General features: G+C 41.4%; 1 protein-coding gene and 1 long non-coding RNA gene across 5 annotated transcripts in view; one reads left to right on the forward strand and one right to left on the reverse strand.

The window, feature by feature from the left end:
• The window catches only part of NLN (neurolysin), a 76,517-nt gene extending 50,299 nt beyond the window's left edge, over positions 1-26,218 (forward strand). For 3 of the 4 annotated variants that reach the window (XM_073344067.1, XM_073344066.1, XM_073344068.1), the window contains exons 7-13: positions 633-768; positions 3,439-3,805; positions 9,043-9,244; positions 12,074-12,260; positions 13,206-13,334; positions 19,761-19,897; positions 25,365-26,218. In XM_073344067.1, coding sequence (XP_073200168.1) covers positions 633-768; positions 3,439-3,805; positions 9,043-9,244; positions 12,074-12,260; positions 13,206-13,334; positions 19,761-19,897; positions 25,365-25,499 — 1,293 coding nt within the window. In that variant the 3' untranslated portion in view covers positions 25,500-26,218. The remainder of the gene's footprint in view (positions 1-632; positions 769-3,438; positions 3,806-9,042; positions 9,245-12,073; positions 12,261-13,205; positions 13,335-19,760; positions 19,898-25,364) is intronic. The other variant, XM_073344064.1, reaches the window with a different exon arrangement.
• LOC140911313 (uncharacterized) lies at positions 15,709-18,710 on the reverse strand. Its single transcript, XR_012158900.1, has 3 exons — positions 17,903-18,710; positions 17,348-17,467; positions 15,709-16,157 (listed from the first exon to the last, which is right to left on the reverse strand). It is a non-coding gene; the product is annotated as an uncharacterized lncRNA (long non-coding RNA).
• Positions 26,219-27,308: the final 1,090 nt, after the last annotated feature.

The raw sequence follows: 27,308 nt of genomic DNA on the forward strand, positions 1-27,308 counted from the left end.
TGAAAAGTACAAGATAAGATAAAACAGCACTAAGAATTGAACCCTACATATCTAGCATATTTAAAGGGATACACATTCAAGGCTGATGGGCCCATAGTTGAACTTACCCTAAAAATAACTTTTTAAAAGTATTTCATTCTGACCCTGAGAAATCTCACTTATCCAAATTGGGAGCTACACTGTAGATACATTCTAGATTTCACCACTTTTAACAAAAGGTGGGCATGGCTTTGTTTGCATTTGGAATGCACATCACAACTGTGTTTTGATCAATTTTATTCAACTTCTAATTGACCAAAAAACCCCAATAATGCTCTTCCTAGTGCTCAGATTTGTAACCTTAAAAAGAAACTGTTGGTTTCAGTGAAATGATAATTATCCTGACTGCTTAGAAAAATCAGGACTCTGACCACTGTCCATCAAATTGTAGATCCTGTGCCATAAAAAATTTCAGGAATCCTACCAAAAATACATTTTTACTTATAACATTTTTGAGTAATAATCTCAATATGTTTCATTTAAAATATCTGCTATTCCTTATGATTTTAGTTCAAATTTTATTCAAATTATTATTTTGATCATATGAATTTAGTTGTCTTTAATTCATCATAACCTTGCCTTCTTTTTCATAGGAAAATACTAAAATTCTTCAGCAGTTGCTTCCCTTAAGGGCAAAAGTAGCAGAGCTTCTTGGGTACAATACTCATGCCAACTTTATACTGGAGGTGAACACTGCAAAGAGCACGGATAATGTAACAACCTTTTTAGGTTTGTTTTTATTTATGTGTTATACTTTATATTTAGATCTGCAACGTGACTCGGTACCCGAGGGAAGCTTAAATATGAAACTGGAGTACAGAGCACACAGACAGTTCATTTGGAACAGGAGCTCTCTGCCCCATCCCTTTTAATATTTTTAAGAGTCTGTTCTCCAAGCACAGGCATGACTGTGTTAAATGTAATGGGAGTTCTGGTATGAATAGAGAGGATAAGAGAGTTCGTAGGTTGTAAGAGTTTCCAGAGGAACAATTTAAAACTACTTAATGCATCAAGGGGTTGTCCTTTCTAGTAATCTGTTTTGTGATCTCCCTTCTCATGTCAGTGTGTTCTTGCGTCAATAACTGCATCAAAAAATTTCTCTTAAATAGCTATGTAGGAATTGCTGTCCTGAAACAAGCAACTGATCCATCTAGCTGACTATCCTGTCCACAGCAATTGCTTCTAATCGGTGCTTTAGAGAAAGGGAAAAAAGCTCTGATACTGTACTTGCTTCCATTATTTAGCACTTGACATGGCCCTTGTAATATTTATCTTGGCTAAGATAACTGACAGTGGTGTGTTTATTCATACAAGCAAGGCTCGTCATGGCTGTTACAGTAATCATGGATTTCATTATAATTCAAAAATATTCATAACTTTTAGCCATTTTGAGATTTTTCCACGTTGGCAAATGGATGTGATAGTAATCGCTGAACTGATTTCACTGAGCAACTTGAAGTCTGCCAACTGAAACCCTGGGCTACATGGGAAGTTAATATAGAGCAGGAGCTCAGCATTAACATTGTAGTAATACAAAGTGCTGAACTCCATTTGTCCAGAGACTGAGTTACCTTGAATGCTGTTTGGTTTCTGTTTACTTGGTTGTTTTTGCTTTTGTATTATTTGTTTTGAGATTGCATGAGACTCTTGAAAATTAGTCCTTGTATGTCATTGGGACTTAGAAAATTAATATATGGGCTTGTATTGTAAGATTCGCAAAAAGAAAAGGAGTACTAGTGGCACCTTAGAGACTAACAAATTTATATGAGCTACAGCACGCTGTAGCTCACGAAAGCTTATGCTCAAATAAATTTGTTAGTCTCTAAGATGCCACTAGTACTCCTTTTCTTTTTACAAATACAGACTAACACGGCTGCTACTCTGAAACCTATTGTAAGATTGTGTCCTTTAAATATAAAGTTTTTTAATTATTTATTGTGGAGAGAAGAATTTCATCAGTTAATAATCATATTTGCTCTGTTTCTTTTGATATTATTAGACATAAGTATATGGAGCTGATCTGCTGTGTTTTTTTAACAATGTTCATATTTGAAATTGATCATCAATAAATCCTACAGTTTGCTGAAAAAGTGTGCAGTCTTTTGACATGCTTTTAATCTACTTCGTTGTGAGTAGTATGTTGTTACTATTTATTAGCAATAGAAATGTACACAGTACTTCAAAGTACAATTAGAAACAGAGGTCGTTGCCCCCAAAGCTCACAATTTAAATTTGTATTCACCATTGTATTGAAATATTAGAATTTTAAAAATAATCTGATTGCAGAACTTTGACATTCTAAGACTCTAATATAAATGTCAGAATAAATCTAGATTGTGTTTTCTGGGAGTTTCACTGAGATAAAATGTTTTACTCTTTTTGATCCTTTATCTCCAATGTAATAGTGTAAAATAATGTAAAAATAAGTGGAATTATAGGGCATAATGTCCAATGGCCTAGCAAATATGGGCTGCTATTGAGATGATCCAGTGTAGGCAAAAAACGTGACACTCTTCTACCTTCAGCTAATTGGCTTGAGCTGGGAATAGGACAGAGGTTGCCCTGTAAGGATCTGGGGGAAAGCTACAATATGAATCATCATATCACACCTTCTATGGCTGATAAAAAAAACAGTTGAAGGATAGGTGCTGTAATTGTAGCTACTACTAAACTATAATGAAGAGAAATCAGAATTACATGGGGTGGGATCGGAGATTTAAGGTAGATGAGTACAGTATTAACTAGTTACTACAGGGAATTATTTTCCAGGTGTCTGGCTGGTGGGTCTTGCCCACATGCTCATAGTATAACTATTTGGGGTCGGGAAGGAATTTTCCCGTGGGTCAGATCGGCAGAGACCCTGAGGGTTTTTCGCTTTCCTCTGCAGCATGGGGCACAGGCCACTTACAGGTTTAAACTAGTGTAAATAGTGGATTCTCTGTAACTTATCATGATTTCAGGACTTCAGTAACTCAGCAAAAGGTTAGGGATCTGTTACAGGAGTGGATGGGTGAGGTTCTGTGGCCTGCAGTGTGTAGGGGGTCAGACTAGAGATTATTATGATGATCCCTTAAAGTCTATGAGTCTGTTTCTTTTTTGGATGTCCTTAGAAAAGAATGAAAGATGCTATGACATTTAACCCTTGCCATTGATGATGGTGCAAGAGTGCACATGCTCATATCTCAGACATCCCTGTAACCAAAACAGAAAGGCAAGCAATGAAGTCATCATTAATTGAGAAAGGGAAAATTGTGGTGGCTGGTATTAGATAAATACCTTTTTTTACTGTTTGTATAAATCTAAATAAATATATTAGTTCTCCAGTAGTACTAGTAGTCACATAGTACAATTTGGAACAGACAAGTTGACACAAAGGTAAATCTCTGGTTGCATTTTCAGATGATTTAAGTAAGAAGCTAAAACCACTGGGTGACGAGGAGAGAGAGTTTATTCTGGACTTGAAGAAAAAGGAGTGTGAAGAAAGAGGCTTTGACTATGATGGAAGAATCAATGCATGGGATTTACATTATTATATGAACAAGACAGAAGAGCTTAAATATTCCATAGATCAAGAGAAGCTGAAGGAATACTTTCCAGTTGAGGCTGTTACACAAGGCTTATTGAACATTTACCAGGAGCTGCTGGGACTTGTATTTGAGCAGGAAGAAAATGCTCATGTTTGGCATGAGAGTGTTACTCTTTATACAGTAAAAGACGATTCAACAAGAGAAGTTTTAGGTCAGTTCTACTTAGACCTCTATCCCAGGTAATTCTATAATTTATTGCTTTATTTTAAAAGTATTAAGGTGGAGTTAACCTTAGCTGGGGGTGGAGTTATATGAATCTGGAAGTAAACTTTTTCGCTGCTTAAATTCCAGAGTGTTTCTGGGAGGGAAGCATTCATATGGCTACTTATATTCTATCTGCATATGTCTTCAATAAGTTTCAGACATGATTCAAACATGATTTAATTGAGGATTGGTCCTGCATTGAGCAGGGGGTTGGACAAGATGACCTCCTGAGGTCCCTTCCAACCCTGATATTCTATGATTCTATGACACCATTCCTTTAAACTTCTGTCTTTGCTGGGTATAGTTATGTTCGGGTCAGAATCCCTGACCCAGACATAAGTGAGATTGCTGGCTAATACTATAGGTGATATTTATTTTTCTCTTTTGTTTGTGCCCTTCACATGGCATGTCAACACTGGTAGAGATGGATGTGTTCCTGTCTTCTGTCCATCAGGCAGGAGATGCTAATCAGGATGAAGGAATTTTTGTTGCTGCTCCACCTCTTTTTAACTCCCTGCAGGTAAACTTCCACTTGCTTTCCAGTTCATGTTGAAGGAACTGAGGAGAACAGCTGGTGCCTTTGCCTGAACCACCCTCTTGGAGCTCATTCAGCCTGAGTCTTCTGGGTAGAGAAAAGAGCAGAGAATCACTCAGGAAATTAAAACTTGACTCTGACCACAATGTGGAACTTTAGTCCTCTATTGTGGCCCCTGGGTGCATCATCTCTCCACAGGTAGCTAGGAGGGCTGTCAAGCGATTAAAAAAATTCATTGTGATTCATCGCACTGTTAAACAATAATAGAATACCATTTATTTAAATATTTTTGGATGTTTTCCACCTCTTTAAATATATTGATTTCAATTATAACACAGAATACAAAGTATACAATGTTCCCTTTATATTTATTTTTTATTACAAATATTTGCACCATAAAAAACAAAAGAAATAGTATTTTTCAATTCACCTCATACAAGTACTGTAGTGCAATCTCTTTATCATGAAAGTTTAACTTACAAATGTAGAATTCCATACAAAAAATACCTGCATTCAAAAATAAAACAGTGTAAAACTTTAGAGTCTACAAATCCATTCAGTCCTACTTCTTGTTCAGCCAATCGCTCAGACAAACAAGTTTGTTTACATTTGTAGACAGAGCCATATCTAGCATATGGCGAATCGAGGTGGCCATTCCAGGCCCCACGCTTTGGGGGGCCCCGCGGTGGCCACCCCGAGTCGTCATAGCCTAGGGACGACTTTGTGTGTGTGTGTTGTGCAGGGGCTGCTAGGACGGCCCAGGGAGGGTGGGATTGGGGGGGCGGGACCAGGCTGGCCCTGGGGGCTTAGAGGGGGCCTGGCGCCGGCAGTGAGGGTTGGGCCCACACTCACCGGTGGGAAGCGGCAGCAGCAACCCCAGCCCGCCCCGCACCTCCCTGCCGGTTCCCGGCATTGCTCTGGGGGGTGTCCCAGCCCCCACACCCTCCAAGGGATGGCCCTGTTTGCAGGAGATAATGCTGCCCGCTTCTTGTTCACAGTGTCATCTGAAAGTGAGAACAGGTGTTTGCATGGCACTGTGGTAGCTGGCATCACAAGATATTTACATGCCAGATGCACTAAAGATTCATATGTTCCTTCATGCTTCAAGCACCCTGCCAGAGGTAATGCATCCATGCCGATGACAGTTTCTGCTCGATAACGATCCAAAGCAAATGCCACTAGCAGAAGGTTCTTGTTTGGTGGTTTGGGTTCTGTAGTTTCTGCATCGGAGTGTTGCTCTTTTAAGACATCTGAAAGCATGCTCCACACCACATCCTGCTCAGATTTTGGAAGGCACTTCAGAGTCTTAAACCGTGGGTCGAGTGCTGTAGCTATCTTTAGAAATCTTACATTGGTACCTTCTTTGCGTTTTGCCAAATCTGCAGCAAAAGTGTACTTAAAATGAACAATGTGCTGTCATCATCCAGGACTACTTAACATGAAATATATGGCAGAATGCAGGTAAAATAGAGCCAGAGACACACAATTCAGTCACAAATTTAATTAACACATTTTTTTAACGAGCGTCATCAGCATGGAAGCATGTCCTCTGGAATGGTGACCAAAGCATGAAGAGGCATAGAAATGTTTAGCATATGTGGCACGTAGATACCTTGCAATGCTGGCTACAAAAGTGCCATGCAAAGGCCTGTTCTCACTTTCTGGTGATGTAAATAAGAAGTGGGCAGCATTATCTCCCATAAATGTAAACAGAGTTGTTTGTCTTAGCGATTGGCTGAACGAGAAGTAGGACTGAGTGGACTTGTAGGCTCTAAAGTTTTACATTGTTTTATTTTTGAATGCGGGTATTTTTTGTATAGAATTCTACATTTGTAAGTTAAACTTTCATGATAAAGAGATTGCGCTACAGTACTTGTATGAGGTGAATTGAAAAATACTATTTCTTTTGTTTTTTATGGTGCAAATATTTATAATAAAAATAATAATATAAAGTGAGCACTGTACACTTTGTGTTCTGTGGTGTAATTGAAATCAATATATTTGAAACTGTAGAAAAAATCCAAAAACATTTAATAGATTTCTTTTGGTATTCTATTGTTTAACAGTGCGATTAAAACTGCGATTATTGCAATTTTTTAAATCGCAATTAATTTGTTTGAGTTAATTGCGTGAGTTAACTGCGATTAATCGACAGCCGTAGTACCTACTGATGGGAGCAGGATCAAATTCCTTCTGTCCCCTATCAGTGATCTGTATGTGTCTCCTCTTTGCCTCCTAAGAGGAAACTTGCTTTTATTTCATTATCCCTGTGCCCGTTCCCAGCATATTATCTAGAGACCTCTTCTCCGCTCTAGCTGGCAGGAGGTTGCTCTGTGTCTCGCTCCAATATCTCCTTGAGGAGAAGTCTGCAAGTGCTTTAGACTGAGCAGGCAAAAATTCTCTGACTCCTTCACCGAGACTCTCCCATCTTTGGGGCAGCTATCAACACCATGCAGGGGAAAAGTCTTTCCTTCTTTAGAAAGAATCTCAAAACTCAACTCTTCCTGATAGCCACATCTGTCCAATCCAGTCCAGTCCTGCTGATAACATTGGTCTTATGCTAGGACCTGGTTCCATTGCCACAGTTTCATTCCAGAACCTTAGAATCATAGAATATCAGGGTTGGAAGGGATCTCGGGAGGTCATCTAGTCCAATCCCCTGCTCAAAACAGGACTAATCTCCAACTGAATCACCCAGCCAGGGCTTTGTCAAGCCTGACCTTAAAAACCTATAAGCATGGAGATTCCATCACCTCCCTAGGTAACCCATTCCAGTGCTTTACCACTCTCCCAGTGAAAAAGTTTGTCCTAATATCCAACCTAAACCTCCCCCACTGCAACTTGAGACCATTACTCCTCGTTCTGTCATCTGCTACCACTGAGAACAGCCTAGATCCATCCTCTTTGGAACCCTCTTTCAGGTAGTTGAAAGCAGCTATCAAAACCCCCCTCATTCTTCTCTTCTGCAGACTAAATAAGCCCAGTTCCCTCAGCATCTCCTGATAAGTCACGTGCTCCAGCCCCCTAATCATTTTTGTTGCCCTCCGCTGGACTCTTTCCAATTTTTCCACATCCTTCCTGTAGTGTGGGGCCCAAAACTGGACACAGTACTCCAGATGAGGCCTCACCAATGCCGCATAAAGGGGAATGATCACGTCCCTCGATCTGCTGGCAATGCTCCTACTCATACAGCCCAAAATGCCGTTAGCCTTCTTGGCAACAAGGGCACACTGTTGACTCAACCTTTTGGCAGTTCCTGCTGAGTCTTCCGTGTTGCTGGGGAGAACTTGGAGATGCTCATCCAATAGTCTTTTCTTTAGTGGATGTGTCAGTCTCACACTGAATGTGATTCCTCTCTAGGCCCCATCTTACCTAAATGTCTCATGTTACTTGGGGCTCTGGAGTGACTAAGGTTTCTCGAAGTGCACTGCCTGTCCCACAAGATCTGCTTCCCAGGGCCCAAGAAGATCCACTTCAGGTGGACTCCATCCTACATCCTAATCCCATGGCCCTAAATTTAAGGGCTTGGTCCTTGAGCAGAGCCTTCTAAAAGTGTTTGAGTATCTCAGGCAAGTTTTTGATCATTTTCTTGAATTCATGCATCCTTCACATAATATGGGGCTTGGGCTTCACTCTCGGTGGTGCAAAAGTCTTTCAGCCTAAAAATCTTTCTTCCTGCTATCCTGGACTTCCTCTAGGCAGGGTTTGACAAGAACATGTCAAGATACCCTAGAGTGCTGGCCTGTGCACTTAATGGACTTGGTTCAGATAGATGGCTTCCCAGTAGCACAGACCAACTAATCGCCAATTTGCTGAAAGTGGTCTCTTACCTTAGGCCTCCAGTTAAGTCTCCCATGCCTCCATGGAGATTTTGTCTTATTTTTAGATCCCTTTAAACCTCTGAGGTCTCTCCATCTCTATGTGCTGGAAATTGGCTTTTTGCTGGGCAGGGAATGCTACAATTCAGGCTACAACCTCATATGACATCATTATGCAGGTCCTCTAACCAACGTCCTTCAGTAAAGAAAGGGAAGTGAGGGCCTGGTATTATTAATGTAAAAAGCAAGGGGGAAATTACACTAACTTCTTGCATCATAAAACCGCAATAAGGAAGGGGGACAGGAATATTTTGGACTTCATGTTTAGTGACTCACTTTTAATTATGACAATTTTTCTAACTGTATTAACTAACAGTTTAATTAAAATCACGTTTTGTTTTAAAATCACATTGCTAAAGCAGCAAACCCTGTTCTTTATTCTTTAAATGTGCTCAAATGCTAGTAACAAAAGCTAATGCTTCACAGAATGGGATTTGTCTTTCATACTGTAATGGTCATGTCTAAGATTAAGTAAAATTAACTTTTAGAAGCAGCAGAGTTATCACTTTTGATTACAGTAATATACTATATAAATAAAAAAGAAGCTTGCAAATGCTGCTCTAAATATTAAAGTGATGGGATTTAGAAGTACTTTTTCTTTGTGCTCTCAGTAGAATCCTAAGCACTGTGACTTTTATAAAGGTCATAGGACACTATCTTATTGTGGTTTTTTTAAATAAAAGAAAGAGGGTCCCTTCCTCATATAACATCATAGAGGGAAACAGCCCTCTTCCCCATGCTATTTGTGGAAGATAGGCCTATTGTGTAAGGATGGCTTTTGGTATATTTCCTTGCTCAGAGAAGGGAAGTATGGGCATGCAGCATGCTTTGGTCTCCAGCCTGGCTGCCTACGCTCTGATGGCAGCAGAATGATGTCTGTAGCTGCGCTGGTGACCAACTTCACAAAACCAACATCAGATCGCCCATCATTGCTGCAACATGATGAGGTGAAGACTTACTTCCATGAGTTTGGTCACGTAATGCACCAGATATGTGCGCAGGTAAGTAATGTTTCTATTTCATTAAAATAACTAATTCTTCACAGTCTCTCAAAGTGTTGGTGGGGGAGGGGTAAACCCTGTTTGATGGGTGTATGGTTTCCTTAAGGTAAGTATTTAAGAGCTTCACGGTAACTTTTCACAGTTGATACTTGTTTTGAGTTTTTGTGTACAAGCCTAGCAGTGAATACAACTTCTGGAAAGTGTTCGTGTAACAGCAAATCCTTTTCCCTCTGTACAGCCTGAGCAACTGGGGCTGAGGAATGAGCAGCTCCACGAGGAAGGAACCCTCCCATAGGCAACAGAGCTACTTTGGGGCTAACACTGCAATTGTTGTTTTTGATAGTATCTGCAGTGTATTAGGAACTGTACGGACACAAAAGAAAGCAGAGTTCCTGTCCCAAAGACTGGAAATGGCCGATGAATCCACTGTCCTCACATGCCTCCAATCCCAGTCACTTTCTGCATGGTGGCGGCACACACATAGGGAGCCCTCACAAAGCTGCTCTTCTTGGTACAGAGGGTGCATACATCCCCTACCTGAGCTTCCTGAATGCTACCTTTATTCCTCCCTCCACCATGTAGCAGAGTCACACCAGTCCTGCAGCAGTCAGGAGCCTCCACATAAGCAGAAAGGCTGGAATTGTCCTGGAGACTTGTCATAAAGACATAAATAAGCTGCTTAGTTTCATCTTTAGTTGAACCGCATTTAAGATTGATTCTGCTATGATGATGATAGATTTATTATTAGTCCAATTCATTTGTTTCCCTTTGTTTGAAAAGTATAGCCTTCAGTGTTTCTTCTTAAAAACTGTAAATTCTGTACCATCAGCCCATCAGTCCAGAACTCATGTGGTTGCACTCTGGCCTCTTTAACCAATAGGTAGCAGCACAAATAAAATGTCAAAGGTATGTAGCATACTTAGGATTTCATTTCCTGGCTTCCAGTCCCAGGTAGAACTTCCACAGAACAAGGAACATATAAATCTACTAGCTAAATTTGGAATTAAACAAGTTGGATTCTGAATTCAGAGCTAACAGCTAAATTTTGTACATATCTTTTCTCTCCCGGCTTGTCTGTGAAAAATGGGAAGAATCCAGCTATTCACTTGCCTCAAGTTGCCTCAAGATATCTAGGAAACACAATTTTGAAGTGCAAAAATTAAAGAGAAAACCCTGCCCCTTCCTCCACAGCTACGGAGGGATTCCTGGTGACTGGAACACATGTGGATCTGCTGCAGAAATGAGAGTAGGATTTGAAGGATCCAAATAGGGATGTGCTTTCTTGGCACAGAGTGATTTAGAAGACTAAGGGACATTTCATTCATGCTGCCAATGGATTTCACTTCTTTCAAGCCCAGCGGCACCCCTTAGTTCAAAAATATTGTGCAGTATTTCAGATGCCAGCATACTCCTACAGAATTAACAAAATTGGAGGGATAGTGCTCAACAGGATAAATGAGTCAAATGAAATCCCTGAAGCAGGTCTACATGCAATAGAAGTAAAGCATTATACAGCAATTATACAAGTTAATCACTGAGTTACTTTTGTGATAGAACAAAATTTTGTAGCATGTTTACAAAGTAATTATATTGAGTAAATTAGATTTATTTTTAGGGTTGTCAATTAATTGCAGTTAATGCATGCAATTAACACAAAACAAATTAACTAGATTTAAAAAGTCGCAATTAATCCCTTGTTGTAATCACACTGTTAATAATAGAATACTAATTAAATTTATTATAACTATTTTGGATGTTTTTCTACATTTTCAAATATATTGATTATAATTACAACACAGAATATAAAGTGTACAGTGTTCACTTTATATTATTATTTTTATTACAAATATTTGCACTGTCTACTCAGTCGTACTTCTTGTTCAGCCAGTCGCTCAGACAGACAAGTTTGTTTATGCTCCCCGCTTCTTATTTACAGGTTCACCTGAAAGTGAGAACAGGTGTTTGCATGGCACTGTTCTAGCCAGCGTTGCAAGGTATTTATGTGCCAGATATACTAAACTTTCGTATGCCCCTTCATGCTTCGACTTGTAGGCTCTAAAGTTTACACTGTTCTGATTTTGAGTGCAGTTATGTTAAAAAAAAATTCTAAGTTTGTAGGATGCACTTTCATGGTAAAGAGATTGCACTACAGTACTTGCATGAGGTGAATTGAAAAATACTGTTTCTTTTGTTTATTTTTTTACAGTGCAAATATTTGTAATAAAAATAATATAAAGTGAGCATTGTACACTTTTTATTCTGTGTTGTTATTGAAATCAATATATTTGAAAATGTAGAAAAACATCCAAAATATTTATAATACATTTAAATTGGTATTCTATGATGGTTTAATAGTGTGATTAAAAAGGCGGTTAATTGCGACTATTTTTTCAATCTCGTGATTAATTGCAATTTTTTAAAATTGTTTGATGGCCCTAGTTATTTTGTGATGTCATGGGGCAATGCTGAAATGTAATTATATTGCTATAATATGTCATGTAAGAGAGAGTAAGAAAAATAGACCTGTTTCTGAGTTCCTGTGACTAAGAATCACTGCATGATATATTGTTTTGGTTAGTTTTCTCATTGCTTATAATTTAACTTTTCTTCTTCCCTCTCTTAAAGTTTGAGGCTATTTTAACATTGATCTTTCTTGTAATACAGCTGTTTATAATTCTGCCCTGTTTTTACACCATCACAGTTTTGGCACCTTACATAGGTTGACATTTTACTAGATATATGATCTAATCTCATTTATATTTTAATTTAATATAATGGAGGGTTTTTTGTTGTGTTTTTGTTTCTTTGCTTGTTTTTTGTTTTTGTTAGACTGATTTTGCTCGATTTAGTGGAACTAATGTGGAAACAGACTTTGTAGAAGTTCCTTCACAAATGTTTGAGAACTGGGTATGGGAAAAAGAACCTCTACAGCAAATGTCAAAACATTATAAAGATGGGAGCCTTGTTGGAGATGCTCTTCTTGAGAAACTTGCTGCCTCTAGAATGGCCAATACAGGTATCTTTTTTCTTTTACATACCAAAAGCATTCATGAAATGGTAGGAAAGACATAGGGCAATATCCTGCATAATAGAGAACAGGCATATGCCTTAGATAGCAGTCTCTTCTTCCTTCACTGTGTATCCACCTCCTCCATGACTGCTACTGAGAGGTAAGCGCACCTCTAGAGAAGAAAGGCCCATTAGATTATACCTTGGAAATGAGTGCAAAAACTGCTTAAATGCTGAGATTTACTGTAAAAAAAAATTTGATATCTTAATTGTGTTCAAACTGTGAGAAAAATACAATTTAAAAAGATGGAGCTTGTAACAGCAACTCCTTCCAACAGCCTTTCCAACCTTTTTTTAATTATTCATTTCAACTAAGAGGAAGAACAATTAATGCACTAGACTGGGAGTCTGGAGACTTTCCTGACTGCTACTATCTCTTTCTGATTATTATTATTTGTGCTGTGGTGAAACCCCACCCCCCAAAACCACTACCAGGATTATGCTTGCTGTTGAACAGACACACAGAAACACATTATCCCTGCTCTCCAACATGTGTGTATAAAAAAAAATAAGAAGGGAAGTAGGATAGAGGACAAAGATAACAGTAATGAGAGCATATGTTTACAGAGGCTTACCTATGTGTCTACCTTAAAAGTCCCAAATGACTTAAAATTGCTTTTTGTCAAATATCAACAACCCCCTTAAGTCCTCTTCCTAGCTATTGTCACTTGGCAATTTCCTTTGGCACAGACTTCCTGTGTGTACATGGGTAAGTCTCTGTGCTTGATTCTCTGTCTTTAAAATGAAAATGATATTTATTGTCCTCACTGGATTTTACAGTGCCTAACTCATTAATGTGTATAATGCATGTTGAAATCCTTGGATGGCTGATACTATAGAAACCCAGCGTATTACTATAACATTTATAAACCAAATGCCCTTATACCACTAGGTCTTTTGACTCTTCGTCAGATTGTTTTGAGCAAGGTTGACCAGTCCATTCATACCAAATCATCTGCTGACCCTGCAGATGAATATGCCAAGTACTGCATGGAGATTCTGGGAATTTCTGCAACCCCAGGTATGTAAAAGTAAAGTTTTCATGCAGGATGTCTGACTGCTTCAGATAAGCATACAGTACCTTCACAGTAGGTCTTATAGCAAATCAGGTGAATATGGTTTAGAACAGAAATCCCGTTTATGAAACTGAACTCCTTACTTTGAAATAAGACAAGAAAGGTCATTAATGTTATTACATCAAAAATATCCATTTGCAGCTAGGATATATTCCAGATTGATACATTAATGCCCTTCTAAATCTGAAGCACTATTATATGTTAAAGGGATGATTACATTTGATTTCAACATTAATAATTTGTTAATGTTTCTTTCTTCTTCAAGAGCTTGTTCATATCCATTTCATATTAAGTGTGTGCACACCATGTGCACTGTTGCCAGAAATTTTTCCCTTAGTGGTATCTGTCGGGACAGCTCTTGCGCCCTCTGGAGCTGCACACTCACGTGCCGGTATAAGGTGCGCTGCCAACCTTGCACCCTCTGTTCCTTCTTACCGCACATGACAGTTGCTTGAATGACCCTTTTTGCTGTGGCAAGGTTTCTTCCCAGTGGTTTTTGAACTCTAACTCTTTGTACTTAGTTGTCATCTTTTAGTGTATATAGTTTTTGTAATTAGTATTAGCGTAGTTAGTGTAAATAGTTCCTGTTGTTGAAGGACTCCTTCACCCCAGGCTTCAAATCTTCTGCTTCCTGTGACAAACCTATGTCCATGAGTGACTCGCCCTCCAGCTGCTTGAAGTGCTTGGGGGAAACTCACATGGACAAGTATCAGATCTTTTGGGACTTCAGACCCTCCACTAAAAAAGGAAAGAGACATTAGGCTGAAAACTAGCCTCATGGAAGCCACCCTCAGAGCCGCGCCGCTCTGATTCAGTTCTGAGCACTTAGACATCAGTGAGAAGTGCTCCTCTAGCACCAAGCTCTTCCTGGCACTGTTCACTATCTCCAGTGCCAAAGAAGAAGCACAAAAAGCAGCACATCAATGGAGGGCGCTTGCCAGTGCACAAGAAAGACAAGTGTGGGGAAAGCAGCACAGTGAGATCCGTGCCAGGCCATTCTTCTACTCCTGGGCCCACAATATCACCATTGATTTTTGCCTAGAGTGTTGAGTCTGGTGCAGGACCCTCCAACGACACCCGAAGCCACCGTGGCACTAGCAGTCTGACTGTTCTGTCAACCCCGGAAGCTTTCCAAGTGGCGAGGGGGCTACTTTCTCTCCTGGTTGCCTTAACTCCATTGGGACACCTTCCAGCTCCGATGTCCAGAAGCAGGAAGGAACAAGGAGCTCCTTCCTGGCACCCTCTAGCGGCAAGTTGACCTTGATCCCAGTGTCCTAACCATTTATGGTCCGCTGCTGGTCCCTGGACCTCCAGCACCACAGGGTGGCAGAATCGGGTACTGCTCCAAGAGCAGACTCCTCCTCTTAATTCCAAGGGAAACCGTACGTGCAACCTAAGGCTCACCACCGGTACCCAGCCTATTCACCACTGGACTTTGGTACCAGTCCCCATGCCAACAGCTGGCCAGCAGGTCACTGACCAATGTAGTGGCCTTACTGGAACCCCTGGGAGATTCTCCCCAGGCACTGGGGCCTCACTCCCATAGTTCCTACTCAGTGGTTTCCAAGAGTTGGGCTGCTGGCACTTGGCGCTGGCCCCCAACTCTGTACTGACCCTTGTGACAATGTTCAGGAGAAAGAAAAGGAGTACTTGTGGCACCTTAGAGACTAACCAATTTATTTGAGCATAAGCTTTCATGAGCTACAGCTCACTTCACAGCTGTAGCTCACGAAAGCTTATGCTCAAATAAATTGGTTAGTCTCTAAGGTGCCACAAGTCCTCCTTTTCTTTTTGCGAATACAGACTAACACGGCTGTTACTCTGAAAAATGTTCAGGAGATGACTCTGGTGGATGTCATTGAGACTAAAGAAGAAGAGAAATCCCCTCCTCTGGTGCAAGCCTCCTCCTCCTCTCCAGGACAATTTCAGGGCCCATCAGGACCTCCTGAAGTGGGCAGCAGTGAAGCTGGGTCTGGAAATTGAGGACCTTAAAGAGACATCATACAGCCTTATTGATATCCTGGCTGCAGCAGCTCCCTCCAAGGTGGCCTTACCCATCAATGAGGCTGTGAAAGGACCGATTAAGGTCCTGTGGCAAACTCCTTCTTCTTTGCCCCCCATCTCAAAGAGGGCAGAGAAGAAGTATTACGTGCCAGCGAGTGGGTTCAAATACTTGTACTCACACCCTCCTCTAGGGTCCCTGGTTATGTCTGGAGCAAACAAGAGGGACAGGCAGGGACAGTTGAGCACTACCCGTAAACAAAAAGACTCCAAGAAACTGGACTTTTTCAGAAAGGTTTATTTAAAGGGTAGCCTTCAACTACGTATCTCTAACCAGCAAGTTTTGCTGGAGAGATGTGATTTATAATCTGTGGTACTCCCTGGCTAAATTTAAAAACTCTGTCCCAAGATTCAAGGCAGGAGTTCACTGCCCTTTTCGAAGAGGGTAAGAATGTGGCCAGGACCTCTCTCCAGGAGACTTTGGATGCAGCCAACTCGGCAGCCAGGACAATGGCCTCCGCTATCACCATGAGGTAGTTGTTCTTGGCTCCAATTCTCGGAGTTTCCTCACATGGTCCAACAATCTATCCAGGACTTCCCCTTCGAAGGCTCCTCTCTATTCTTGGAACAGACAGACACTGACCTCACAGCCGGACGGACTCAAGGGCCACCCTACAATCCTTAGGCCTTTATGCTCCATTGGTTTCCAGGAAGCACTTCAGGCCCCAGCAGCCTTCTCATTTCTTGATGCCTCCAAGACAAGAGCCCTACAAAAGAAAAGGGAGAGGTTAAGTGGTGCCAACCGCTCTCATCCACCTTAACCTCCCAGATGGGGTCTCAGAGGTACTCTGGGGCCTTTTGAAGGTGCATCTGAGGGCATTACCACAAGTCGCTGTTTCAGATCCGTCTCCCCTTTTATTTTTGGACCGTCTGTCCCATTTCAGCCCAGCATGGTCATAGATAACATTGGACTGTTCAGTTCTAAGTACAGTGACAGTCAGCTATATCCTTCAATTTTATCCACCCCTTCCTCCCACCTCTCTTCAGGGACCCTTCTCGCAAACAACTCCTTGTCCAGGGGGTGCAATCTCTTAGAATCATAGAATCATAGACTATCAGGGTTGGAAGGGACCTCAGGAGGTCATCTAGTCCAACCCTCTGCTCAAAGCAGGACCAATCCCAAATTTTTGCCCCAGATCCCTAAATGGCCCCCTCAAGGATTGAACTCACAACCCTGGGTTTAGCAGGCCAATGCTCAAACCACTGAGCTATCCCCCCCCTCTTCTACAAATGGGGTCTGTGGAGGAGGTTCCGCAAGATTAGGGAGGAAAGGGGTTTTACTCGTGATATTTCCTAATTCCAGAGGGGGCCTCCAGCCCATTCTGCACCTGTCTCGCCTCCTCAGATATCTCAAGAAACTGAGGTTCCGCATGGTCTCCTTAGCCGAGACTGGTACGCTACCCTCAACTTAAAGGACGCATACTTTCACATTTCTATCTTCCATGGCCACAGAAGATTTCTCAGGTTTGTCATGGGTCAGCGCCACTACCAATTCACCACTCTTCCCTTCGGCCTGTCAGCAGCCCCTGGTTTTCACAAAGTGTATGGCAGTAATATCAGCCTTCCTCAGATGGTGAGGCATCTAAGTCTACCCATCTCTCCAACAACTGGCTGATCAAAGGCTGGTCACAAACTCAAGTTCAGAACAGCATCAGCATGGTCCAAGCCACCTTCTGATAAACTGGGTTTACTGATAAACGAACAGAAGTAAACTCTTGTCCCGGCTCAGAGTATAAAATTTATTGGGGTGATGCTCAACTTGACCCAAGCCAGGGCCTGCCTACCAGAGGCCTGATTCCGGACCATGGCAGACCTAATATCCAATATCATGGTCCACCCAATTACGACAAGTCAGGTTTGCCTCAAGCTACTGGGGCACATGGCGGTGTGTACTTACATGGTTCAACACACAAGACTGCGCCTCAGGTCCCTCCAGATGTGGCTTGCATCAGTATATTCCCTAAGCAGACACTACTTGGACTCTGTGCTCACAGTTCCTCCCCTAGTCCTTGCCTCCCTGAAATGGTGGAAAGACCCAAGATTGTTAATGATGAGGGTTCCCTTTGTTACCCCTCAGCTGTCAGTAGCTTTAATCTCAGACGCGTCAGACCTAAGGTGGGGAACCCACCACAACAACTTCTTGCGACCAGAGGCCCTGAGTCCTGAAAAACTCTCCCTGTCCATAAATGTCAGGGAGCTCAAGGTAGGACACTTAGCTTGCCAAGTGTTCCTTCCCCAGATCTTAGATGAGGTGGTGCAAGTTCTGACAGACACTACAGCAACCATGTTCTATATCAGCAAGTAGGGAGAGGCCCGATCTTTGGCCCTATGTCAAGAGGCCATCTGTCTATGGGACTTCTCTGCAAAGCACACCATTCATCTTGAGGCATCACATCTATTGGGACCCCAGAATGTACTGGCGGATCACCTCAGCAAATCCTTTTCCACTCACCATGAGTGGTTTCTTCCCCCGGAAGTCACCAGGTTCATCTTCCAAAGGTGAGGGCCTCCAAAGGTGGACTTGTTTGCTATGAGACAGAAGAGGAAATTCCATCAGTTTTGCTCGCTGCACGGGCACAGCCTGGGCTCCCTCTCCAATGCTTTCCTGGTGCCATGGACAGATATCCTATTCTACGCCTTTCCCCCGATCCTTCTGGTTCACAATGTCCTCCTAAAAGTCAAACAAGACAAGGTGAGAGTTATTCTGATAGCCCCAGCATGGTCTGGCCAACACTGGTTTGGCACGCTCCTCTATCTGTCAATAGCTATTCCACTCTCGCTCCCGCTCCATCCAGACCTAATCTCACAAGACCACGGCTGGTTGCTTCACCCGAACTTCACCTCCCTGCACCTAACTGCATGGATGCTGCATTACTGAACCCAGAGGAACAGGCTTGCTTGGAACAGGTCCGGCAAGTCTTGCTAGGTAATAGAAAGCCATCCACCAGGGCTACCTGGCCAAGTGAAAACTCTTCTCAACATGGCACCTCAGCAAGCTCCCTCTCCATCTCAATTTTCCCTTCAGTCTGTCTTGACCTACTTGCTCCACTTAAAGCAGCATGGCCTGGCCCTTGTGTCTATCAAGGTACACTTAGCAGCCATCTCTCAACCTTCCACCCACCGGTGAACGGTCAGTGTTCTCCCACAAGATGATGGTATGATTTCTCAAGGGGATGGAGAGGATCTATCCTCAGGTCTGTGAGCCAATCCCCCCATGGGACTTAAACCTGGTTTTGTGGAGACTCATGGATCCCCCCCCTTCAAGCCGCTAGCATCATACCCCCTGCTATTTCTCTCTTGTAGAGTCACCTTCTTGGTGTTGATCACCTCAGCCAGAAGGGTCTCTGAAATCAAGGCCCTTATATCAGAACTGCCGTACATAGTGTTTTTCAAAGTCAAAGTCCAGCTCTGCCCCCACCCGGCCTTCCTGCCAAAGGTGGTGTCACAATTCCATAACAACCAGGCCATTTTCCTGCCAGTCTTCTTCCCAAAACCTCACAAGAGCTCTGAGGAATGGTGGCTTCACTCACTGGATGTTAGGTGTGCCCTTGCCTTCTATATGAAGAGGACTAAACCCTTCCAGAAATCCACATAACTCTTCGTAGTAACAGTAATAGCGGAAAGGATGAGAGGGCTACCTGTGTCAGCCCAAAGGATCTCATCCTGGATAACCCCCTGTATTCAGGCTTGCTATGAGCAGGCGAATGTCCCACCTTCGGCCATCTTAACTGCTCACTCCACAAGAGCCCAGGCTTCGTCAGGGCAGTGTTCCTTGCACAGGTCCCAATCCAGGACATCTGTAGGGGTGCAACCTGATCATCAGTACATATCTTCACATCTTGCTACACCATCACAACAACAGGCCAGGGATGATGCCAGTTTCGGGAGAGCGGTGTTACTGCCTGCATGTCCATGAACTCCGAGCCCATCTCTGAATGTACTGCTTGGGGGTCACCTACCATGGAATGGACATGAGCAAGCAATCAAAGGAAAAACAGTTACTAACCTTTCTGTAACTGTTGTCCTTTGAGATGTGTTGCTCATGTCCATTCCACAACCTACCCCTCTGTCAGAGTTAACGGTAAGAAGGAACCGAGAGGGTGCATGTCTGGCTGCGCCCCTTTTACTGGTGCATGAGCATGCAGCTCCAGAGGGCACTAGAGCCAGCCTGATGGATACCACTAAGGGAAAAATCTCCAGCAACAGTGCTTGTGGCACGCACGCACCTAACATGGAATCGACATGAGCAACATCTCAAAGAGCAACAGTTATGGAAAAGTTAGTAACCATTTTTTAATCTGCTTTTTAAGGAACAAACATGCCGGCTACTTTTGGACATTTGGCAGGTGGATATGATGGCCAATACTATGGCTATTTGTGGAGTGAAGTTTTTTCCATGGATATTTTTTATAGCTGCTTTAAACAAGAAGGAATAATGAATCCAAAGGTAAGATAGGAACTAGCTTTTTAGTATATACCAGTAGTGAATTTTTTAAATTTCAGAATTAGCTATTGTATAAGCTCCAAAACTAGATTATAATCAGCAAATCAGTAGGTTTTAACATTTTAGGCCTTTCTTATGGTACGTATTGTGACAAAGCTCTGTCCTTGCCTCCGTGGGTCCCGCGTTTCCTGGTGGATTTCGCTAGCCTCAGAGGCTCACTGTGACCCTCCACATTAGAGGGTCTCTCTAGAGACAAGGGTCACAGTCTACTGAGCCATTTTCATCAAAAGCCAGCAAGGGAGATGAGGAGAAGCTATCCTCCTTTGCACAGTCTCTGTTGTCTCCCAGTCTCAGTGATTAATCAGGGGGCAAAGGTGGAAGGAGCCCGGGCCCACCCTCTACTCTGGGCTCCAGCCCAGGGACCCTAATAGTCTCAGCTATGGGAGCTGACCTTTTAGAAACATGACATGTACAATTCCCTGGGCTACTTCCCCCACAGCAGCCCTCACTTCCTCAAGCTCCACTTCATCCTTAACTCAAGGCCTCCTTCCTTATGCCTGATATGGTGTGTACTACTCAGTCTCTGCAACAGCGCAACTTCCTCCCACAGCTCCTGACATGCACCCCCACCTGACTAACTGGGAGGCTTTTAACTAGTTTCAGCCAGCCCCTGATTGGCTTCAGGTGTCCCAATCAACGTAGCATTCTCCCTGCCTTCTGGAAAGTTCTTAATTGGCCCCAGGTGTCTTAATTGACCTGGAGCAGCTGCCATTTCACTTATCCTGGTACCAGGAATTTGTTTAGCCTGGAGCTAATATATCTATCTCTCACTACTTTTCTATAGCCATCTGGCCTTGCCCCATCACAGTATCAAATCCACTGCATCAATAAAAAAGTTTATAAATGCTTTAATTTTATAGTAGAAAATCTGTATTTTAAGGGCATTTGTGTTTTATACAATTCTTGGCTATAAAGTTAAATATTTAAAACTTGTATAAGATATATGGCTCCTGTGATTTGTTAGGAGATGATTTCCACTTTCCCCTTTATTTTACACTGCACAGTATGGGAGAGCACACTGTCTCATGGTAAAAGATTATGCATGGTCTGCTGCTATAAAAGTTGTATGACACTAGTGCCATCTTTCCATTAATAGCAACTCACCTATGTGTTTTGTTATGCAATTACCATTCAGAGAATGGAAATCTAAATCTATTTTGGGCCTCCCCTTTTGCAGCACAGTATAATTTACTACTCTGTCAAATCAGTTGAAGCATTGTGTGATTTGGTTTCTTTGTTTGGTTTTCGCAGGTTTAAAAATACATTCCCTCAAAAGGCTTTGAATCTTAAATTATTGGTTCATTCTAGAGCTGCTGTTTTACTCCTTTGTAGGCCTTGACCTCTTCTTTTCACAGCACAAAGAAAGGATGGCTGTTCTAGTGGTTAAGGTGCTCTCCTGGGACTTGAGAGACCTGTATGTAATTTCCTGTTCTTACACAGACTTCCTCTGTGACCTTGGGCTAAATCCATAGAGGGATTATTCACAAAGTGGACAACTGCCATTTATATGCCTAAATTCAAAATTTAGATTCTCAGAATCCTTGTTCGGCTGCTGCCTAATCCTGCAGGTGCCTAAATTGCCACTGGTAAAGCCCCCTAAGTGCCTACGTTTCTGTCGCTGGGTATACACCCATCTGCTGGGTTAGGCCCAGTTGGTCCTCAAACTAATCATTCCCTGCCTCGCTCACCTGTGAGGCCTGATCTGGTAGGTGTACTTCAAGCATGCCTACTGGATTGAGCTTCACAAAAAGTGGAGGTGGTGTGGTGGTGCAAATCTCCCTTGTATAACCTTTAACCTAATGGTTAGAGAACTCACCCATGGTGTGGAAGGCCCAAGTTCAAATCCTCTGCTTGATGGGGGCAGGGATTTGAACCCAGGGCTTCCACTTCTCAGGTGAATCCTCTGACCACTGACCTCTGAGGTGGGTCTCGATCTCTCCTGGTGAAGCCCTTCCATTTTTTGCATATAAATAGTCAGCAGGCCAGAGACAGAGAGTGAGAATGATTCTATAGCCCAGTGCTTAGGTCACTAACATGGCATGTGTGAGATTCAAGTCCCTGTTCCACTGAACTAAAGTTATAATGGCTTTACCACCCGCCCCCTTTTTTACAAGAAAGGGTCTCAGTGCCTAACTCCAGGAGAGGGTTTGTGGCTGTGAATGCTGAGAGGAGGGAGGCACCTGCCTCTGGCCTGGAGTTAGGTTCCTAACTCCCTTTGAGGAGTGGGGCTTAGGATTCACCCCTCTCCTTGTGGGTACCTTAATTAGCTCCCTGTTCAACATGCTGGCTTTTGTTAATCCCATTTGTAGGCACCTGATTCTCCCCATGCATTGTATAGGGATCCTGGGCACCTAACTCAGTGCTATGTATTCCACTAGACCGTGGGGCACCTAATAGTTAGGTATTGCAATGCTGAATCTAAGTCCCATTTATGGATCTAGCCCCTTAGGTCTTCCCTTTTCTGTTCCGTGTGCTCTCTCTTTGCATAGGCACAATCCATTTTCTAAGTGTCTCTGAAAGATGCCTCAGAGTTTTGACTATTCAAAATTTTCCCAAATTGCTCTGTGACTTTTGTTTCTCCCGGTGCATTAAAGTGTCTTGTATTCTGAGTTTTATTTCGGGGGTTTTTTCTGGACTTTTTTCTCTTTATATGAGAGGCTTAAAAATAATTTGTCTTTTCAATGATCGTACCACTACCAAATGGATATTCACTGTGCTTCAGCTACATAGGTTCTTGGTGCCTTTCTTTAGCGTGAGGCCTTCTGGAAACTCTCTTTATGAAGAAGAGGAGAAAAATAGTTATTTCACTGCAGTCTGTGACCTTTTATCTTTGTTCAGCTGCTCATATAACTTTTTAAGAGGGATCTACTATGTGAGAGCTACTTGGGGAAGGCTTTATTTTTTCCTTCCTTAAAGTAACCTCATCTCCAAATCAGATCTGTTTAACCAGTTGTCCTTTCTGGTTGCATTCTTTAGAGGCATAATAGAGTTTCCCTGATGGGACCAAGAACTCTCCGTAAACAAATATCAGATACTCTAGTAAGCTAAAATCTTTTCTTATTTCAAACAAAAACAGCCACCCCCAGGTACCCAATTAGGTTTCTTGCTACAGCAGCAATTTCAAATAAGACCTCAAATAATTTCAATTTCAGAAATTCATGAAGGGAAGGCAGTTACTAGCATATCACAAGACTGGGGTTTTTAGAACCTCAGCTTACCTCTTCCTGTCAGAATGAAACTGAGGTTTCACTTCCTGCATAAGCAGCTATCACATTAACAACTTGAGTGTTAGAAACTGTATTTTTAATGATCACTCATACTCTTCTGAACTCTGTAGCTTTATTATTGTCAGACTCCTCAATCCCTACAGATTTTATTGAGGAATCTCTACTCTCTCAAGAACTGGGAGATGTGATTACCTATATGACATAGTAAAAGATTTGTTCCACTGATACCACAGATTTTTTTTTTTCCAAATTACTCTTTACTCTCCAAAGAACAAAGGCTCGATTCTGTATTAGACTTCCGGAGACTAACTCAAGCAGTAAAATATAAGCAACACTTCAGTATGTTCGCTCTTCAATAAGTTATCCAGACAGTGCACCTGGTAAGTCAAGGTAGCCTCAATACATTTCCTAGAGTTTTTAAAGAGAGATGTTAAAGATTCAGAGGAAAAAATTCTTCCCCTCCTTTCCCTCCATTGGAAGAGAAGGCACAAAACACAGCAGAATGGCTATGGTTCTGCTGCATGGGGGAAAGCCATGCAGAAGCTTCCAGACGTATCTGGATCATATGCCTAAATCCACAAGGGCAGTCATGGCTGCTCTGAGTCAAACCATGAAAGGTTTAGAAATAATTTTTTTCTCCTGCTGCCCCAACCTATCTTGGAATCCCTGTGGAAAGACCATTTACTCAAGCTTTTCTCAGGGAATGGGCTTGAAAGATGGTAAAGAAACAGCAGTATTAACCATAGTAGTCCAACTACTACAGCCAGATTTTTCAATGTGTTAGAGACCATATGGTGGGAAATGAAGCTAAGGGGTGAAACAACAGCATAGAGGTCTGTACAGTTTCCAAAAAGATGATCAAACCTTAGAATTCAACCAAAAAACAGGACCTTCACTTAGTCCTTCAGCACAGCTATCAAGAAGTTGTATAGTCTTAACAGACAACCTATTAGTGATGTATTATCTATGACAAACAAGGAAGCACCTTATCCTAATTCTTCTTCAGTCAGGAAGCCAAATAGATCTAGGAACCCTGCATGGAGAGAAACATCTTCCCATTGGCATTCATATCTCAGAGGTCCAAAATGCTATAGGAAGATTCTTTAACTAACTATGAATGAGAACTAGAACTGAAGAGGACTTCAGATGTTGTAACATGCCTCTTGCCTTTCTTGTTCAGGTAGTTCTGATAACTAATTATCGCTTCAGGAGTTACTGGCTAATTCTGTTAAAGGTGTCCACTTAAACAGAAGCAGTGTTGGTGCTTGGCTGTTGTTGCATCCAAACAAATATTCCTCTCACACCTAACACTTCTATGAGATGGCATAATAGGTACTATAATAGAAACAAGGTACCTGAAAACATAAAACCTGTCAGCTCAGTAGTGTGAGATATTTTCATTAAATTACTAATTCCATATGAATAAATGTAAAATAATTTAAATGTTTTTTAAAAATAGAAAGAGAAATCCTTAATTACTATTCTAATATCATATTTCAACTGTCTGTTAAAATAACAATACTCTTAACGTTACTTGTGATGTTGTCAGTGTTCTAACAAATCCATGTGCTTTAGGCAACAGACTTTTGTGGAAAAGCCCCCTGAACTTGGATTTCGGCAGGGAATAACTCTTTGTTACCTAACACGTTTAAAATTAATATTAAGGTCTATGTGTTTGTGTTCTGATAATGATTTAGGATAATTCAGCTGCTTATTATCCCCCAATACAGCAGATAGGGATTCCTTCAGTTTGGAGCTGATAGCCAAGGATTTTGAATGTGTGTGTGGACTTTAGGTTCCCTTGGCGTGTCTGGCAGTCTTCTGAGATAACCTATCCACCCCGGATTTTGGCAAAGCACTGTATGCATGGTGTCTCTTGGTGAACATCTTACAGAACGTGGGCAAATGAAAGGATTGTGACTACATAAATGCTATAAGAACACATGAGAGAGGTTTTTTCTTCAGGAATGGATGGAGGCCTCTGCAGACTTGAGCCCACTCTGGCCACATAGCCCTGGTTGTCTCTAGGATACACCCCAGACTTTGGCCCTTAGTATTAAGGGAGAATGAGGAGAGAGGCAGTTCCTACCATGATCAGCAAGCTGTCTTTCCTTTATTTGTTATTGATTTAGAGAATTGCACAAACATTAAATATTAACATTCTGATTTACTTTTTCTGTCAGGCTGGAATGAAATACAGAAACCTTATCCTGAAACCTGGAGGATCTTTGGATGGGATGGATATACTCCAAAATTTCTTACAGCGTAAACCAAATCAGAAAGCTTTCCTATCGAGTAAGGGACTGAATACTCAATGAAGCAACAGATCCTTTGCAATGGTACATCAGCAAGCTGGGCAACTTGAAATCTCAGTGTATTTCATGCCTTTCTTAGACAATGTATCACACAAGGGAAATCCAGTCACTTTTAGATTTTTTTTTTTTAATATTATTGTATAAATTTGATTCAGTCGCACAGGGCTACAAAACTTAACACATTGGACCAACACATTCTAAGATACTGTGTTGAAATTTGTATAGTGATTTTATTTGTGAATTGTTATGAAATGATACAAATTAATCTAGAAAAAATACTGACTTGTATGTCTCTTGAAAGAGACATGGTTGAATTATTCTTTGTGAATTAATTTTAAAATGAGAAAAAATACATTCCCCAAAATTAAATAATTGATTCATTTTTATTCTACAGTTTCTTTTATTGTACTGATAGCTCACTAACATCTGCTGTTTAAATTAAACTCTTTCTATGATTTGGGTTTTTCTTGCTTCCAGGCAGAAGATCCAAGATTGAGAGTTGGGAGAGGTCTTTTGCTCCTGAGAGTGTTATTGGATGAGAGATTTGCATTGATGACACCTTCATCTTTTATTTTTATGTTAAACTATCATCATGTACTGTATAATTTAAGAACTTCTCTCCTAATTTTAGTTGTGTCTCCTGGGAAACAGGTGAAGAAGCTAAGATCCTTGCAGTTCTATCATCTTCTATTTTTGTTGATATAAAGCTTTATTCGAGGTTACCATCCATCTCCTTTTCATTCTTTCATACCACCACTAGCAGTCACTAGAAAGCAATACTTGTACAATTATAATAATTTCAATTGTTCTGTGACATCTTTCATGCTATGTAGAAAAAAACAATTTATGTCTCCAGTAAATTTTAATAGATGGTTAAAATAAATCCAAGAATGTTATACACGTGCCCTGAATCTTATTAGTAATTCTTTCCAAGGTGGCAACCCGGAGATGTTCCAAGAAAAGTCACATAATTTAATTATTTTACATGTTGATGGAGAGCATGACTGTAAAGCCATGCAGTGGATTGCATTGCAATTTCCTCCAATAGAAAATAACTACTTATGCAATTACCCAAATAAAACCATAGGCGCAAGGCACTTGTTCTTGAAATATATAGAGACGTCATCCTTAATTTCCAAACTGGGCAGTTCTGAGGCATTACCACACTACCAGGAATTTTCTTGTTAGTAACTTACATTTTCACACATTTGAACATTTCTTTACCAGAACTGGAGAATAATGAAGCAGAAAAATTTATATGAAGTTCCCCATTTGGGATTTAGCTGTTCGTGAATTTTAAAACTTGAGATGAGACATGCTACTGAATCCCAGCAGCTATGGATACAAAGAGACAAACAAATGTACCCCAAAAAGGAAAGCCTTATTACATTTAAGCAACCCATATTGAGATCTGAATACAGAGTTACTAAGGAATTTGAATGGTGGTGTTTAGGAAGCATCGATAACCATAGAAATAGCATTTGTCAAACATAGAGTGTTTGCTTATAACAGATCAAAAGATATTAGTTCCCCCTTGCCACAGAAATAAATCCAAATTATTTCACTTTGTCCAGGAACAAATTCACTATTTTAAAATATTGAGCATACTACAGAGATTCATTCATCAACCAAGATTTGAAAGCTGTGACTACCAACGTATTGGTTTTAATGTGCCCTTTGGGATTTAAGAATAATGCCATCATATATATGCTGATCAGGAGAATATCACAGACTTTTCCACATTAAGGTGTCAGCTTCCACTGATTAGTCTTCAATATGGCAATTATATAGGCCAAACCTAGAAACTACCTG

This window comes from Lepidochelys kempii, chromosome 5 (genome assembly GCF_965140265.1).
Source record: "Lepidochelys kempii isolate rLepKem1 chromosome 5, rLepKem1.hap2, whole genome shotgun sequence".
Classification (NCBI taxonomy): Eukaryota; Metazoa; Chordata; order Testudines; family Cheloniidae; genus Lepidochelys; species Lepidochelys kempii.